Raw genomic sequence first — 19344 nt, forward strand, 5'->3', positions numbered from 1 at the left:
AATATGCTTCTCATTAGGTCAAATGAATATAAAAATATGCATACATATTCATACACACACACACACACACACACACACACACACGCACAAACTTAAATAACTACCCCATTGATGAACATCCCAAATTCAAAAGATCACACAAAATTTCTAGTCTTGCTTTGTCTTATGACTCACAGGTTGCCTGTAACATGAGTCTCTAATTGGGAATTTAATTTCAAGATATATAATATGAAAATAGTTGTTTTTTAATAAAGCAATCAAATGGGTTTATGGCAGATAGAACCTGGGGTGGGGGTGATGGGGGATAATGCCACCAATGCAGATATGATTACTTAAATAAAGAAGAAAAATGTTTAAATAAATACATGATATCATCTTGTCTATATAATTGTACTACCTCAGTTGTCCAGTATATTTTAGCTCTGTTATGTGTTAATAAATTAATCATTATATCAATAATTGGAAAGTATGAAATATTCAGGAAGTTGAAAAATCTAGTGTATGACCAAGTTTTTCCACAATAGGGAACATTTTTATTACTGACATAAATAAATTGAACTTATATTTTAAAATTTTATTCAATTTTATGAAGAAAAATCTCTTTTCATTATCAAGATAAGTTTCTTCCCTTTTAGTGAAGTTTTACAAATTTTCCAGCTAAACTATTATAAAAAACTTTTAGTATGTTCTTTTGTATTTGAAATATCTCTTGCTTGAAATTGAATTCAGTCCTAAAATAGCAACTATATCATCTCCTAACCACTTTCTATTAGTAACAGCAAACTCCAGAGATTAGTGAAGCAGCCTTCATGTATGCAGAAAAAAACAAACACCCCAATGGATGATTTCAATGTAGGATTTGGCTATTCATTAAGAAGCAGTGCATGCATATTTGTAAATATTAGTGCCAGAAAAAAATGAAATCTACAAAAGTGAAGTCATTACACTCTAGTCTAAATCTAAGCAGGGTTCAGGTTTGTCCTCTTAGCATTAATTCTTGCAGGGCTGTGTAAACACTTAGCTCATTAACATTAGCATAACTCTCCCCAAAGTGCAAATAGGTTCTGGAGAACCTAGGTAGTACAAAGAAGCTCTCTTCAATGGTAAGGTTTACAGCCACTGAGTCTTCAAAGAAGGTGAAGTCTGATGCATGAGATGAAGTCCCTCATCTGGTGTCATGATTGACAGGTCCATTTGGTTGCTTTTATGGGGGTAGGGAACAGAAATGGGGCCTGACTCACAGGGCAGAGCCCTTGGGTTTGGGGCTCTTTTATGGCCGCCCATAAGTCTTCTATTGTTACAAATCCTCCTCAGACCAGGTTTTCAGATTTTAACAAATGCTTCTCTGAGCCTCACCACAGTTCTTCTTTAAATACGGTTCCATTTCCTCGGTAAAGCCTCTTCTGAGGTGCTAAATTTAGCACTGCCAATCAGAAGGACAGGTGGTATGTGACAACCAAATAGGTCCCTCTCCCATCAGGCTCCACCAGGAGAGCCAATCACCCACGGCCCTGCCCTGAGCATGTGGGGCTGTCAGCAGATCTGGCAGATATAAGGGCAGGGCCAGACCCTGGCTCTTGAGCAGTCGTGCATTCCCAGCCTCGCCTCGGGTGTAGGGATTGCATAGAAAAGCAAAACTACACAGTCACAACTGTGTAGTTTTGTTTTTAAGTTTAGAGGCTCACCGATTCATGTTGGAGATGGTCAAACAAACCAACTCTAGATAGGACGTCGTTTCAGAAGCAACCTTGGGCTTAGTCCCACTCTTTTTGGGCACTCTTGAGAAATCAGGTGAGCGGTATCTTTTCTTTTTTTAACTGTAAAGCCCCTTTCTAATTGATTTCCAGTTCCCAGTTGTCTTTGTATGCTAATGCGTAGGTAGAGATGTTAATATCATTACTTGGGGACTGGTGAGGATCCATGATTTGAATCTGATTGTTAAATTCTGTTTTAAAACAGGTGAATGGTTTTTTTTTCTTTCGGACATTGAATGCTTTGGCGTTTCAGCAATCAATGACTCACATTGCGTAAATGCACCTAATATTCTGAAAGTGTTAAAGTTGAGGTCCAAAACGGTGATAGAAATGTTTGCTTCTTTTATAGACTCTTTGTCTGTTGAAAATGTTCAAGGTTATATTACTCAGGGATAGAGTGAGACACCCAAGAATAGCTCTGATAAAATGCGAGTGGTATCAGCTACACCCTGATGGCTTTTTAAGGGAATCAACTGCTGAGCTATCAGTCCCAGGACAGTGACAGAACACTTGCCTGCTGTCAGTCAACTTGGGAGAGTTTATTTTGGGAGCCTGACATTTTAGACGCATACCTTCTGCCCTCATTAGACAAAGGCCTCTGAGGAGCAAGTGCTAAAGCAACAAACTTTACCTAGACAATAGGAATAAAAGACCCACTTAGGCCAGCTAATTGCAGTATAGTTAGAAATTTTGGGGGGAAAGTTATATAATTGTTTTCTGAACTACTCAGAATCTCATTATGTATTTTAATTCAACTCACTATCAAAGTATAGGATAGGAGATAAATGTTGATGCTAAGAAGGATAAGAAATAATGTTTTAGAGATTCTTTTTTCTAAGTAGACTTTGATTTCCCATCTTCCTGGAATTAAATTAGTAATTGCAAATGACTATAAACATATAAATAGTGTAAAATAATACAGCTCTTTTAAGAAGATGCACTAGTTTGTAAACAAGAAAAGTTAGACAAAGAAAGTTATTCCCCCTCCCTAAAGGTCATATACTATAATAAAGAGTTATTGACAAAAGTTTCACAAAAAACTTTTGGATATTATCTGAATTTTTTAAATATAAATGTTACTGTCTCAGAGAACGCTTTAACTAAATAAAAAGTTACAATAAGGTACAGAATTATTACTGGAAAGATTATTGCTCCATAACCTTATAGTGAACAGAAAATATTATGGAAAAGAGTAATGAAGCAATTGACTACTGAGAATCTGCTTTTGTATCAGAATAATGGAACAGTCACATTAGATAATAAGGAATTTGTGCATCAGAAAATCCTTCAGTCTCTCTGAAACTCATAGGCAAAGTACTTTCTTCCACTTAACAAATACACTAACTGCAAATTTTGTACGCATTTATTTTGAATATTTATATTATAAACACAGGTCTTTTCATCTACATTTCACACCAGCCTTCCATTTTATAAAGTGTGCACATTGATCCGTATTTTTCTTTCAGATCTGTAATAATATTTGGCCTCCTCGCTTAAATTTAAGTTTTCCTGAATATTTACTTCAGCAGTAGCAACATTTATCGAGCAGTTACAATATGAAGAAATATTAAGACATAGAAAACACTGTATACTTTCCACAAATGGTTTGCAATTTTGATGAGGCTTGCCAAAACTTTTCAAGTAAGAAAAAAAATGTCAAGGTTTAAATTATTAGTTTTGTTGATGATTTAAGTAATCATCAATTTATGTCAACTTCATAAATACATATACAGTGAGTGAAAAAAATGGGAGGAAAGAAAATTTTTTGGACAATTGCCTCTCTTTTTTTGAACTGATGCAAAGATTCATTTCACACTTCCATACATCTCTTTTATTATTCTTCCCTACCCTCAACCCACCCACTCCGCACTCTTACTCCAGCTTCCTTTTATCCTACTCTAACCCAGATTTCCCACCCTCGGTAAACCTGAATTTCCCTCTCTGACCTCTAGGGTACATTCCTTGCTCTGAGTACCTAAATTTTTTGTTTCCATATCCCCTTACACTCCCTATTCTGTTAGGCTTTAAGTAAGCTCGGAGGCTGACTGTTCAAATTCAAGCCACAAAGGTGGAAGCCCATCAGGCCAGACCCACAGAATGTCTATGGAGCAACCTGTTTGAAAATGTGTATCTCTGTCATCTACAAAATAGCTCCAGAGCTGCCCTTCACTGTGACATTCTAATTTATTTGCTCTTCCTTTTCAGAGTGCCTGAGAAGATGGAAGCTCAAGCACCGACGTTTAAGCAGCCGTTACAAAGTGTTGTGGTACTGGAGGGTAGTACTGCAACCTTTGAGGCTCACATTAGTGGTAAGTTCACACCTTACCGCTTTCCTTCCTTTCCTTTGCCTCCTGCCCAATAAGTAAACTTTGCTGTAAGGACTCGATGTCAAGTGTAGGCCTGCTTTCACTTTGTAAAACTGGTCCTACGCTATGGAAGGATTATTATAAGGCAGGATATACCATTCACAGAGTACTGATAATATCTTACATTATAATGGCTTGAAAGTGTTTTATTCGTATTTCTAATTTTACAAAGCAAAATAATTAGCATTGGATTAAAATTGCTGTCAGAATCCAGCTGTTAAGTAGGACCAGATTTGGTCATTCTATTTCTGGGTTCAGCTGCAGAGCCAGGCTGGAAGCCAAGAACTCAGGCCCAATAGGGGCCGGCCACAAAGCCACTGGACCGGCAGCCTGGGCTGACCAGCCTGTGTGCCTGAGCCTGGTGGTTTTATGTGGAAAAATTACAATACAGCTGACTCTTCTCAGAACTTTCAGTGATGAGCTAACTCCGAATTATTTTATTTTTTTATTTTCAATCTTCATTGATTCTAGTGAATGAGAAGATTATCCAATCATTTTGAAATGACAACAAAAAATAATATATGCCACTGTAGTGTATAGAGTAAAGAGAGAAAAACAATGACCCTGGAATTTTATTTAAAAGAAAGTTCTCTGGTTTTTTTTTTTTTTCCCCTTCATTTTCTTCATAGCTCAGTGTAGGAATAATATCATGAAATGCATGACTTATGAGAGCATCTTGGGAAAAAAATGGTGATAATCTACAAACTGTATTGTAAATAATTTCAAAATTATTTAATCAGTACTGCCTACTGCACTATCATAACCAGCCATATAAATCAAATGGATTAATTGAAAATCATGCTTGATGTACCTCCCTAAGTACATTGCCCCCCCTTTTGTTTTTAATTTTATGTCTAATAATAAAGATATAAAATGAGATTGCCTTTTCCTTCCTCTTTCCTTTTGTTTTCTATCTTATGTGCCAATCTTATTCATAACTGAGTAACACTTAAATTTTACAGTGCACAAATATGTAATCACTCTTCATTTTCTATTGTATATGTATATATACACCAGTTCAATCCTTCTCATGCATGATAAACGCTGACAGACTTCCAAAAATCCACTTATTTATCATGTGAGGCTCAGCAACTTCTGAACGGAGCAGAACACATATGGCTTCATTGGGAACTTTGCCTGGTAGTGAAGTAGTGGAATCTAGCTTCTTCATAGCTTCTTATTCCTTCACACTGTGCACTAATAAGTTCTTAGAAAAGTGCCACTGAAAATACTTGATCCCCATGAATCAGTCAAAGAAACGATTCCCTTGTCTACAGTGGGAGGCTGGCTAACATAAGGATAACAAAATACAGTGGGGCCTTGACTTAAGAGTTTAATTCCTTCCGACACCGAGCTCGTTAAGGAGCTCATTAAGGAGCTTGTTAACTCAAATTACTCTATCAACTCAATGCAAAAAATTGGCCGAGAGATAGCTGGTATCTCAAAAAACTCGTTAGTCGGGACACTCGTCAGTCAAGGCCCCACTGTAAACTTCCTCTTGGTTGTCCTCATCTCCTCACTGAAGGATGGGTCACTAGCCTTTGTGCTAATGCAAATAACCTGCCTCTGAATTTACCGCCTTGCCTGACTGCGCAGGTGTAATCCACTTAAACCATCAGTCCGAGTGCCTGCCTTCTCAGCTCCACAGTTTGGGGCGTGGGAGAAAACCTGGCTTTTCTACCTGCACTCCAGCCCTCCGTGTTGCTCCGAAAGACTAGGTTTGGCCTCCTCTCTTGCTATGTGAGAACCTGCCACAAGGCAGAGCTTTCAGACCCCTTTGTTGCTTTTGCTCTTCACTTATTTTCAAAAAGGACAGTAGTTGCCTTTTATTTCAGAGTTTCCTTAGCTCGTCTCTTTTATAAACCCCTCTCATGATTTTTTTTGGAAGGGTATTTTTTAAAATATATTTTTATTGATTTCAGAGAGGAAGGAAGAGGGAGAGAGAGAGAGAAACATCAATGATGAGGGAGAATCATGGATAGGCTCCGTCCTGCACGCCCCTCACTGGGGATCGAGCCCACAACCTGGGCATGTGCCCTTGACCGGAATGGAACCTGGGACCCTTCGTCCACAGGCCGACGCTCTATCCACTGAGCCAAACCGGCTAGGGCCCCTCTCATGATTTTAATGGTGTCTTTAAAATGCCCCGGCAGGAGGGCAGGAGATGGCATTCTCGTGCTCTGTGTGCCACAGAGCGCCAAGGACCTCGGAAAAGTCATTGCGCCTCTTTGGCCTCAGTTTCTTCCCCGTAAGACAAAGGCGCTGCCTCCACATGAGCACAGGCTTTCTTCCTGGTCTGCAGGCTTACACTTCGCTCGTGCAGCTGCGGTTTCGCCGTCGCCAAGGAGCCCTGCACCCTGGGTAGCCTTTAGCGGTTAGGACACGGCAGTGCCCGTGGCGGGACGCGCAGAGGACTTGGCGTGCCCACCCCAACTTGACGGTGAACTGTCTTTGCTCCAGGTTTCCCAGTTCCTGAGGTGAGCTGGTTTCGGGATGGCCAGGCAATTTCCACGTCCACGCTGCCCGGCGTGCAGATCTCCTTTAGCGATGGCCGCGCTAAACTGACGATCCCCGCCGTGACGAAAGCCAACAGTGGACGATTCTCCCTGAGAGCCACCAATGGATCTGGACAAGCGACTAGTACTGCTGAGCTTCTCGTGACAGGTACGCTGGGCGCGCTGCCTGGCCCCGGCCCCTGCACCCCAGAGGGCACCTTCGGGACATGGGTCCACGAAGAGCCACTGAGCGCAAGTACCAGCAGCTCCAGGCCTGAGAAGGGCCCGCTGGGGGCTGCATCGAGAGCAAAGTTGTTTGCCTTGTGGAATGTTCCTTTTCCTCTCAAAATACAGCACAAACGTGGCCGAGAATCAGTTCCTGTATTTCTATGCACATACTATATCAAACACAAGTATATTAAGGAAAGGTTAAAATCATGTTTCTGAGCGAGTAGAAAGGCTTGGGGCCTTGTTTATAAGCCTGATAAAGAAGTATGCACCTCTCCAGGAATTCACACTTTTAACAAGCACCTAGATCAGTGGTTCTCAACCTTGGCTGCACATTAGAATCACCTGGGAATCTGTTTAAAATCCTGATTTCTGGGCCTCATCCTCTGGAAATTCTGTTTCTTTGTTATGGGGTGGGGCCACAACATTAGTAACAAAGAAAGAGAATTTCCGGAGGATGAGGCCCAGAAATCAGGATTTTAAACAGATTCCCAGGTGATTCTAATGTGCAGCCAAGGTTGAGAACCACTGACCTAGAAGATTCTGATGCAAACAGTCCACAAACCACCCATTTAAGAAACTCTGTTCTGGGCTATAAAGTTTAATCATCTTCATTTATTTTTAATTTCTAAGACTATGACACAGTAAACACGCACAGAAAAGGGCCAGTGATTGTTTATTGTTCAGATGCATGACAGTGTCTCCAGAAAGTTGGTAACCAGTCCTCAGGGCCGCGGTCCTTTTTGCCTCCATCCTTTCCTTCCTGATAAGACATTAATATCCAGAACATTGCATTACTTTACACATTATAAAACAATATCGTTCACGAGCTGCATAATGTCATATGTGTTTACCCAATAAACTATGCCTGTAGCACTGTTCAAGTATAGGGCTATCACTGACTAAGCAGAAGGCGCACCAGGGAACATCAGGTGTGAACGTGAACATATATCCAGAAAATTCAGAAATGGAAAATGCACAGGGTTGACAGCATCTGCTGTTGTTTATTATTCCATAACATATCGAAATTAATCCCATTAACTCTTCACGTTTATTTTATAAAATATTTCTTTTGACGTCATTAACAAAAAGAAATCCCCTTTCCATAGCATAAGTAACATTAAATCATGTTGTTATTTAGACGAACATTTTAAATGCAAGTACATGTTTGGGTTATTTGAATAGTGATCAAGTTGGAGATGATTTAGGTTCGTAAAAATTAAATTAAAATGTAATGATCCTGTAAGTCACAGGTACACCCTTCAAACCAACTATTGGAATTCATTTGAATGCAACTTACTGAAATATGAAAAGTTACCTTAACATGTTAATCTAGTGCTAGAGGTAAGGTTGGGAGGAGGTGCCAGAAAGATTCTGTAGAAATGTTATAAAAAGATTGAGGCTTTTTATTTTTAAAAATATAAAATAAAATTTTTAAACATGATGGCCTAAAACTGCTAAACAAAACAAAGCAAATAAAATAAAATATGGTGGCAGGTGTGCCTTCTGTCATCTGCTGGCTCCATTCTTGCTGTCATCTGCTGGATGAGCTGGGTTCAAGGACAGTCAAGGATGTTTGGTTCAGCAAATCATTGCCTGGTTTTGGCATCAGAGCTGTGATTGTTTAAAAATAGCCCTTTGGGAGCACCTTGGCTGCAGTCCTGATTTTCTTCTCTTCCCCTTGCAGCAGAAACAGCGCCACCCAACTTTGTTCAACGACTGCAGAGCATGACCGTGAGACAAGGAAGCCAAGTGCGACTCCAAGTGAAAGTGACTGGAATCCCTACACCTGTGGTGAAGTTCTATCGGGATGGAGCCGAAATCCAGAGCTCCCTTGATTTTCAAATTTCACAAGAAGGCGACCTCTACAGCTTACTGATTGCGGAAGCGTACCCTGAAGACTCTGGGACCTATTCAGTAAATGCCACCAATAGCGTTGGAAGAGCTACTTCCACTGCTGAATTGCTGGTTCAAGGTACTTGCTGGAGGCCGAGGAACAGGGAGAAGGGGGAGGGATGCTTTAGGACAAAGTTGGGCCGAGGTCCATCTGCCTCCCCTCTCAGGTCTGGCAATGCTATGAGCTGAAATCAAAGCTAGCTTTTCAATACCCTTGAAAAGTCTTTGAGATTCTCAGCAGGAGCTCAGAATGACTGAAGCAATCTGTAGTTATTAACCCCAGGAGAAGTCTTTTAGTTGTCATCTACAATTTCAAGTTACTGGCAAATAATGAAAAAAGAATTTTTAAATGGCTCTAAGTCCTTCCTCTCTCTCTCTCTCTCTCTCTCTCTCTCTCTCTCTCTCTCTCCCTCTCTCTTTCTCTAATTCTTTATTGTTTAAAGTATTACATATGTCTCATTTTTCCCCCATTGACCTCTCCCCGGCCCATCCCACCCCCTAACTATTCTAAGTAAATTCTTATCTAATAATGAACATTTTTCTATTTTTAAACATAATTGATGTTCATACAAAATCTACAGTTTTCTTCATTTTCCTCTATTGGGACATCTAGAAAACCTTCCTGACTTTGTGGTCAGAACTAACAAAATGAGATATGGTGCCCCCTCCTAAATATTTATCTTTCGCTCCCTACAGGTGAAGAAGTAGTACCCGCTAAAAAGACAAAGACAATTATTTCGACTGCTCAGATTTCAGAAACAAGACAAACCCGAATAGAAAAGGTATTTTTCTATAAGGTCAGGGTGCAAGCCCTTTCAGACTGTTTTCACCAACTTCCTTCTCATCATGGGCGTTGTTTTTGTCTTTTGCAGAAGATCGAAGCCCACTTTGATGCCAGATCAATTGCAACAGTTGAGATGGTCATAGATGGTGCCACCGGGCAACAGCTGCCACATAAAACACCTCCCAGGATACCTCCTAAGCCAAAGTCGAGGTCTCCCACCCCACCATCCATTCCTGCTAAAGCACAGTTGGCTCGACAGCAGTCCCCATCGCCAATAAGACACTCCCCTTCCCCGGTCAGACATGTCCGGGCACCAACCCCATCTCCTGTCAGGTAAAACCATTTAAAAGCGATCAGGTCACTATGTATTTTTGAATTAGGTTTCACCCAATAAGAAGAAAAATAGAAGGAAGCAATAAAAAAAATGTGGCATGTGTAGCCCTGGCTGGTGTGGTGCAGTTGGTTAAGCATCGTCCCCTGCACCTGAAGGTCGCCAGTCAGGCACATGCCCGGGTTGCTGCTCTATGCCCAGTAGGGGGTGTGCAGGAGGCAACCAACCAGTTTCTCTCTCACATTGATGTTTCTCTCTCTCTCTCTGTCCCTCTCAGTTCCTCTCTCTCCAAAAATCAATAAAACATATGTTTTTTAAATGTAGTATGTAATCATGGAGGTAAACAGAAAGGGTGCTAAATATGATTTTCACAAATCCCTACTGTCTATAGGTAAATTGGAGAACTTTTTAAGCTGTAATTCCAAATTCTTATATATATACCATTTAACAAACATCTGCTTTGTGGGGATGAAAAAAAAGCACAGCGAAATGAGAACAGCACAGAATTGGTTGGATGCTCAATGTTGAATCAACCTGATCACTCTACCAATGTGATTTAGGAAATATTTTTAATAATTAAATAGTCTGTGTTAGACATTTGATTGGCATGCTATGTACATTATCTCATTAAATATTTGAAGCAACCTCTAAGAATTTTTACCCCTAATTTTATAGATAGATGACTGAAGCTAGAGAACTTAAATAATTTGCTTAAGGTTTCGGTCATGTCATTTGTAACTTAAAAGAGAATCACAATAAGGATGATCTCAAGGTATGTTGTGAGGATTTGAGATAATTAGGTGAAGGTAGATTGTAAATAGAAAATAATTATACAAATGTTCTTATGCTTTGATAACTAAAACCTTGTAAATATTTTGCATATGCTTAAGTTATTTTATCTAAAAAATAAAATGGTTTCTAGATTTAGTTAATATGGAGGTATTTTAGAAAGTGAGCATGTATCAGGGCTCAAAAATTATATAATTTAGTATAAAGTGTAGACAGCAGATTAAAAACTTTGGAATTTGGCTTAACATGCTGAGATTTTTAATATGATGAACTAAAAATTGTGCCAAGTTTGGAGGAAACAAAAAAGTGTTTCTTGATCAATTTGAATGAATGTTTTAAATGTAGAGAAAGTTTCCATGCAAGAACAATTGTAAAAGAAGTATAATAAGCAGATAATTGACCTAAAAATAGTCAAACTTACTGTGAGGTTACTGTAATCAAAAACAGTATGCTATTGGTAAGTAAATAGAAAATACACCAGGGGAGCAGAACAGAGTCCAGAAATAGATTCAGATATTCAGGAAACTCAATTTTCAATCCAAGTGACCTTTCAGTTCAGCAGGGAAAGGATATTTTACTTGATAAAGAATAAAGGCCTGATTAGTTGCCCTTTTGGAAGAAAACAAATATTAACCTCTGCCTCACACCATTTATAAAATAAATCTCAGCTTGACTAAAGAGCTAAATTAAAAAATAAAAACCAAAACAATGACAAGAAAGGCCTTTAAAGGCTTTTGTGAAGGAGAGCCTTTAAAAATATATCTACAGATTCAACAATCTAACAATAAAATTTATGTCTGGCCAAAGCAAGGTCATGGCTAAGCCAAACAGGCATTTGTGAATACATTTTAAAGTTTAAAATGTTAAAAAGTGTTAAAACAGATAGTGTCTGCAATGTGAACGTACAAGCCTAGAAGCAGTACATAACTTGCATAACTGTGCAAGCTGAGGCTGGGTAAAACCCCATAAAGAAGCAAAATGCAAACAGTAGATGTGGGGAAAATGTTTGCGACACTGAGGACAAAGAACTAATGTACCAAGTGTATTAAAAAAAACTTGTACAAATTAATTTTAAAAGGAAAAAGAAGCAACACAAATGAAAAAAAATGACAGAAGACAAGCATTTCACACAAGAGGCAATTTAAATGTCCAATAAATATATGAACAAAATTCTAGATATTTTCCAGTGTTTATTATAAAGATATTGGCGAACACTAATATGAAGCCTTGAACAAAAAGCTCAGTTTTAAAAAAAATCATACCTAGCTAACAAATAGAAAAAGTGTTCTGTCCCAGGCTTAACTCCAAGTTTGCACAACATGAACTCACAGGACAGGCCACATGTGATTTTGGGGACATAGAACGACCTCACCATATTTTAGATCTAAGCCTAAGGGTCACTGAGACTCACAGAGCTTCCCTGATTCCATGGAGCACTTTGAGTTCTGAAAGTTCATTAATAACAATCCCAACTACTTAGCCCCCATAATTTGCTTTAGAATAATTAAGAAATAAAAATATCGGTTTTTATAGAGAAAATAATGATTATCCAAGATAGATTGCTTCCTAAAACATATTTCATTGAATAAGGTGCACTGTATCTAGCTGTGACCAGGTGAGTATTTTTTATTGTAAGAGTAGAAATAGCACTTTCCTATAATGACTCCACTTACATAGATTTTCACAGTTATGGGCTTACCTGAAACCTACTGCTAAGCACTCACATCATGCTAATCATGTCTTTCACTCTTTTGAATTAAACCCAATTTCCTGGGTACAGCAAGAAGAAGGCACAGGTTGAAACTAAGAAGTACATGTCATTCTGCTTTTCTTCAATTAGTGTAGACCCAAGTGATTTTAAACCGGTCTTTGTTATATTTCTAAGGCAGTCACTTTCAAAATAGAGACACGTTCCCCTAGATCTCCCTTTAGTTGATTGCAACTTTGTTTATAAAATGTAAGTTGTTTTCAACAACAACAACAACAAAAAAGCCTTCTTCAAGAAAGTGATTGACATTTCTTCATTAAATTGGTTAATATTGTAATGTTCTGTTAAGTTACTCTGTAATTTAGAGCGGGTATCAACTGTACCTTCAGCCTTAATTAGAATAATTGTTCCGCTCATTATCAGTAAAAGTTAAATACCATACAGATGCCAGAATATTTTTTTTAATTAAATTTACTGGGGTGACATTGGTCACTCTGAACACATGAGTTTCAGGTGTGGACTTCTATGTTACAAGATCTGTATATTGCACCTTGAGCCCACCACCCAAAGTCAGATCTTCTCCCGTTACCATATATTTGGACCCTTGTCTCCTCCCACCTCTAGAATACTTTTATAAACATTTTCCCATATGAAGTACTAGTTAAATGCAATGATGAGACAATACTACCACCTAGAGGGGAAAGTGAATACACCTTACTGAGTAAGAATTAAATCATGAAAACTTTATCTTAAAATAGTTAACTAACCAACCCCTAGAAGTGTTGACATCGATCAGAAACCACCCCTTTTTTGTCTATAAATGCCAGGATTTAGCACCCAGATTCTTCAACAAATGCTATTGCACTTTGGACACACACAAAAAGCAATGCAAGCTATTTTGGAAGAAGCCACTTTATCAATTTAATAAAAGAAAAATCATAGAATCCTTGGGTTTCAAATTAGCCAGTTGCCACCATAACTACAAGGATATTTAAAAGAAGTCCAGAGCACAATACAATGAGGCCGAGGGCAGCAAATACCGAGACAATTTAAAAGAGGAAGCCGCACACTTTGACTAGAGCAGCAATTTCCAAAGCGCATCGCACAGCCTACACCCCAGAAAGTTCTGAAAAAGCACCTCCTACCAGAAGATTTACAAGGCAGAAGGGCATGGTGCAGGCTGTGGGAAGTGCCACAGGAAAATACAAAAGGTCTAACTTGTTTAGCCTAGCTTCCCTGAAACACCTTTGCTTTTGCTTAGCTCAAAATAAATGTGACACTTGAATGATGGCTGAGAAGTACTATAAATCCAGGATAATTTCCCACCTCATTCTGTCATAGTTTAAAATCGCTCTAGCTTTCTTCCATATCCTCTCTTGGGTGATGTTTGCATCTTCATCCTGGTTTGTTATTGTAACTTTTTATATAAGGTGTATTAATGCATTTGACTGCAGAAACATTTCTTTGTTCAACATGCACTGTGTTTGCTCACCCCCCCCCCTAACCCCCCCCTGAATCAGGAGTACCGAGAGACAGAGTTGTGAGTGCCATATTCACCAGGGCCTTTCTTTGGCTGTAGTTCAAGGAAGCACCTTCTGCTGTTGTCACTTATTAAAATGTGAGAGAGTGAAGCTGGGCACAAAACTCTTTAGCTTCGAATTAAATCTGGTTCTCAAGTTACAGCAAGAGTAAGGCTTGGGGAGACTTAAGACAGATTACATTCAAGGACATTATTTGCCTCGGACTAGAAGATGGAAGCACACAGTTTTATACTCTGCATTAAATTAAACATGTCCACGTTTTCCTGCCATTATTCAAATATAATGAGCAGAGAGGAGCTCCTTGTCTTGGGTGTTTTACTTCTGCCGCTTGGTTCTCAGGTCCGTGTCCCCGGCCGGGAGGATCTCCGCGCCCATCTCCACGTCCCCCATCAGATCTGTGAAGTCCCCATCACCCGTGCGTAAGACTCAGACACCGGCCATGGGCCAAGGCCCCGAGGTGCCTCCCCCGTGGAAGCAAGAGGGCTACGTGGCCTCGTCGGAGTCTGAGATGAGAGAAACGATGGTGACCAGTGCTACTCAGATCCGGACAGAGGAGAGATGGGAGGGGAGATACGGCGTCCAGGAGCAAACCACCATCAGCGGAGCTGCGGGCGCTGCCGCTGCTGCAGCTAAAGAGGTACCGTGGGAGCCGGCTTGTTTCCTCTCGCGTTTTCGTTTCTCCAACCAGAATCCGCCAGGAAAGTCACATCTGTGTAGATCGTGCATAGGAACATAAGAATATATAGAAACTGAAGGCCAAATTTGGCTCTTGCTTTGTAAAGGTATTTTTAATTGGGACAAAGGCTCTCATCTGTGAGGTTGACATAAAACAGATTTTTAACAACCTACATCCTGTTTCTCTTGGCAAGGAGAAGTGCTTACGCACACGTGCATTTTATTCTAGGTAGCTCAGTTTCCAGGACACTTTTGTGTTTTCTGCGGGGCATATCATTTTAAAAAGTAACATGCTTGGTCACTCCCAATCCAGGTGAAACAAGAAACTGACAAAAGTGCAGCTGTTGCGACTGTCGTTGCTGCGGTTGACATGGCCAGAGTGCGAGAACCAGGTATCAGTGCTGTAGAGCAGACTGCTCAGAGGACAACCACGACTGCTATGCACATCCCACCTGCTCAAGATCAGGTAAGCGAGGGGCCAGACTGGGCGTGGCTTTGCTGGCAGAGATCCGGGATGAGTCAATGCCCAACTCTCCCTGAGAGTAACACTGAGCCCAACGTGGCCCCGACTTTCAGGACTTGCTTAGCAAAAGGTTGTCTGAGATACCGAAGGTGTGCAAGATATAAAACCCACAAGTACCTGGTCTTTGTCCCGCAGGTAGGCAGTCAAGAGTTAATTATCAGAAAGTCAACACGGAGGTCAGACATGTATTTGAAGTATCACTGTGCTCCTGGGGCAAGGTGGGCACAGGGTGGCCTGGAATGTCAGCTAAACAAGGCAGGTGGGGATGCGCCCATTCAGTGCGGCGGTACCAGGCCAGTCAATCAGGAGTCCAGATGCTCTAAGAGCCAGGCATGGAAACTATTATTTCAGGGCAGACATTTCTTTTCTCTAAGCTTCCCCCAAAGACCTTTGCTTTTACTTTCCGCAAAATAAACGTGACACTTGATTCATGGCTGAAAAGTGTTATAAATCCAGGATAATTTCCTACCTCATTTTTGAATAGATTTTCTGCGATCTTTTAAAATCGCACTGGCTTTCCTCCTTATCCTCTCCTGCATGACGTTTAGCTCTTGATCCTGATTTATTGTTTTAACGTTTTATACAAGGTGTATGAGAGTATGTTCCCTTCTCTCCCCTGTGAAATCAGATGAGAAAGGAAGCAGAGACGTCTGCTGTAACTAAGGCAGTAATGGCTGCCGACAAAGCCAAGGAACAAGAATTAAAATCAAGAACCAGAGAAATAATTACGACAAAACAAGAGCAGGTGCATGTAACTCACGAACAGGTGAGAATGGTTTTTGATGTAAAATTATTGTTGTTATTACCTGTGTCAACACACATAATAATGTCTACTGTGGAGGGTGGTGTTTCTTGGGCAACCTGGTTCTTATCACACTAATAAAATCCCCTTGTATCTGTGTATTCCTGGGTACTGTATGTCACCAAATGCTCCCCTCATGCAGACAAAAGGATCTCTGTGAACACACACTGGAAGTAGGAACAGGGGGTTTGGGGATACACTAACTCAGTGGTTCTCAACCTTGGCTGCACATTAGAATCACCTGGGAATCTTTTTAAAATCCAGATTTCTGGGCCTCATTCTCTAGAAATTCTGTTTCTTTGTTATGGGGTGGGGCCACAACATTAGTAACAAAGAAACAGAATTTCCAGAGGATGAGGCCCAGAAATCAGGATTTTAAAAAGATTCCCAGGTGATTCTAATGTGCAGCCAAGATTGAGAACCACTGCACTAACTACATATGCGACTGAGGGAGGTGAAACCAGGAAGAAGAAAAGTAGGGACAGGGAAAGGTGGAAAAGAACAGTGAACACACATTACTTTGGAAATAAGTTAATATCTGCTCCCTTACTCTTTAGGAGAACATTTGAATGTAGATTTGAAGTGAGATGAACAGCATGGCCTCATGGGTCAAATGGCCAGAAAAAAGTAAAAAAGACAGGCCAATGATTGGAGGCATCCAGGGACAGATGAGATAAGGCCAACTGGTAGAGCTATTGTCCCGTGGAGCCAATTGTCAGCTAGGTGGTTTGAGAAAATGAATTTTTAAGTTTATTTTAACCCCAAGATACTGAATTTTAGTGATGATGTCTGAGACTGGCAAAGAGACAATTGGGGAAAACTTTCCCTTACCCCTACCCCAATACACACACCTTCAGAATCCAGAGCCAACATGGCATCCTTGAGGGGATTAAGAATTTGGAAAACATTTTGCAAAACTTTTCTCCCCATAATGTCTCAATTAAAAAAAAAATCTAGATATTTAAAACCATTGTAGTATTTAGGAAAATTTTCAAGGCAAAAATATTGTACAAATGCAGATTGTACATTGTTCACACTTGATTTCCCATATATAAAATAACAGGGTCACACAACATTACTTGTAAAGCCCTCACTCTGTTATCTTATGCTCTAAGATCATCTTTAGATGAAAGGAGTAGTATGGAATAATATGGCCGTGTATCCATTTATAAAAACTGGAAGTCTTTTCAAAGAAAGCAAACAGTGTTGAATCCAACTTTTTTTTTCTCTAAGCAGTATAACTATGGTTCAGACAGAAAAAGAGTATGGTCATATTAATGAAAATGAGGTGATTTATTTAATTTAGTAGTATCTCCAGAAAAATGATTTCACTTCTCTTTTCAAATTTCTATTTTGTTATATTTAATAAAAATTATGTCACTTCCATTAGAGATCAGGAGACAATAAGGTTTTGTTTTTATTATTGATTTCAGATAAGAAAAGAAACTGAAAAAGCATTTGTACCAAAAGTAGTAATTTCCACAACAACAGCCAAAGAACAAGAAACTAGAATTTCTGGAGAAATTACTACAAAACAAGAACAAATAACTCAAGAAACAGTAAGTATGATTTTCTAAATACCTGGAGTTCATTGACAAATACATTTCAGTCAACTACATGAACTCTATAACCAAAACCTCTAAAAGAAGGCGTCTTCTGCGTGTATTTTCTTTTTGTCCATTTCTCTATGTCTAGTATTGAAACTCTTTCATGATGGGAATTCTGTTCTCATTGCATAGTTTTCCACTCAATTGATCTTGTTTGGGGAGATTATTTATTAGAACATTTTGGGGCACATCTACAGCATTTCTAGAGAGTCCTTAGAAGATAGCTATCACCCCAGATCAGTTACCCAGTTGTACACTCAGTTTTTTCATGCACAGCCTGATCCCTCAGTCACTTTGATTATAACACAAAAACTTCATAGTTGTAGGACACATGCTTGTACACACACACACACACACACCAATCATGAACACTCCAACTGAATATCACAAGAAAGTGAGCAAATGCTGGACATCAAGACCAGTGCTGCTTCAAGAAAGAGCTCTCACCATGGACTGATTACCAGTGACCTAGAAGTACTCTGTCTCTGCTTTTGTGTCATTCTACCATGTGGCAACAACCTCAGTGTCACCAAGATGCACTTCTCGCCCACGTGTGAAATCAAACCTTAAAGTGCCAGAAAAGAGGCATCTACTGTGAATTCTTTCATGTTCTGGGGATTGCCTGGGCTCACCTTTCTTGATCTCAAGCTCTTTGCTGATCCCAGAACTACTTTTTTGAAAAAAGTCCAGCTGAGAACCTTTTTAATGTGTTTTAATACTTAAAACGCTGGCTACCAGCTGTGGGATTGCTTTCTCTCTCCTTGTATATATAGAACCTGAGGGACTTTGAATGCATATTAAGGGCACAGAAATTCCGTTGCTATCACAATGCTGGTGACTGGCAGGTTCAGCTGCCTATAGTTTTCCTGGCATTTGCCATGGGCCTCTCACTGCAGTCCATAACATGTCAGCCCTTCTCAAAGACCAGATCTTTTCAGTAACAGGACAGTTTGCTAGAGGGCAAGTAGGAAATAAAGGAGCCCATTCCTCAGAAAAACAAAAGTCTGTGTTTTAAATACAAGTGAGGACCTTTGAAATGGAAACTTGATATTTTCTGCCCCGAATTGTTGCAAGTTATCTTGCCGTTTCTTTAGCGCCTTTCGAAACTCAAATCTTTATTTTACTCTGAAAATCAGATAAGACAGACAGCTGAGACAACCGCTGCATCCATGGTGGTACTTGCCACTGCAAAGGCCACAAAACTAGAAACAGTTTTGGCAGCTCAAGAAGAAATTGCCACACAGCAAGATCAAATGCATGTAACTCATGAAAAGGTGATGACTTCCTGCCTGTGTTAAATTCACTCTTGTATCATCTTTTGCAAGCCACCTGCATTTTCATCATGGATCGTAATCACCACTTTTTCACCTTGTCGTTGTCTTACAACTCAAGTAGAAAAACTTCACAATCTCTGTGCCATCTATCTAGCATTCACTGCCACTTTTCATTCCTAACCTTCACACTTTCTTTGGATTGTTACTAACATGATATTATAATTCACTTTAATATCTTCCCATTGAAGTAGACTACACGTTTGTTGATAACATGCAAAAGTATGTGTTATTCATGGATGAGTCTGCTGAAATTTTCCATAGATTATAATAAGAATAATGTGAGAAAGAGAAATGAATCCCTTATTCTTTTGTTGCTAATCACATTTTTTTTCTTTTAGACTGAACTCTTTTGTTGTTAATATTTTTATCAATAATGCAGTTTGAATGATCAAAGCACCTCAAATGATGTATTTAAATATGATTAAAATGTCCTTGACTAGGAAGAAATTTTGCTTCCTTTCTCAGTTTTGACTTCAGTTTCTATTATTAGAGGATGTATGAAATTTAATGA

The 19344-nt window shown here is 39.5% G+C and overlaps 1 protein-coding gene across 1 annotated transcript in view; it reads left to right on the plus strand.

Moving 5' to 3' along the window:
* The window catches only part of LOC308522075 (titin-like), a 308401-nt gene that overhangs the window by 27699 nt on the left and 261358 nt on the right, over positions 1–19344 (plus strand). Inside the window, 9 exon segments of the mRNA XM_081095258.1 lie at positions 3960–4063; positions 6581–6784; positions 8531–8818; positions 9436–9521; positions 9612–9856; positions 14232–14529; positions 14881–15033; positions 15719–15856; positions 17326–17451. Of these exon segments, the coding sequence (XP_080951384.1) occupies positions 3960–4063; positions 6581–6784; positions 8531–8818; positions 9436–9521; positions 9612–9856; positions 14232–14529; positions 14881–15033; positions 15719–15856; positions 17326–17451 (1642 nt within the window).

Source organism: Myotis nattereri, assembly GCF_964212035.1.
Source record: "Myotis nattereri genome assembly, chromosome: 7".
Classification (NCBI taxonomy): domain Eukaryota; kingdom Metazoa; phylum Chordata; class Mammalia; order Chiroptera; family Vespertilionidae; genus Myotis; species Myotis nattereri.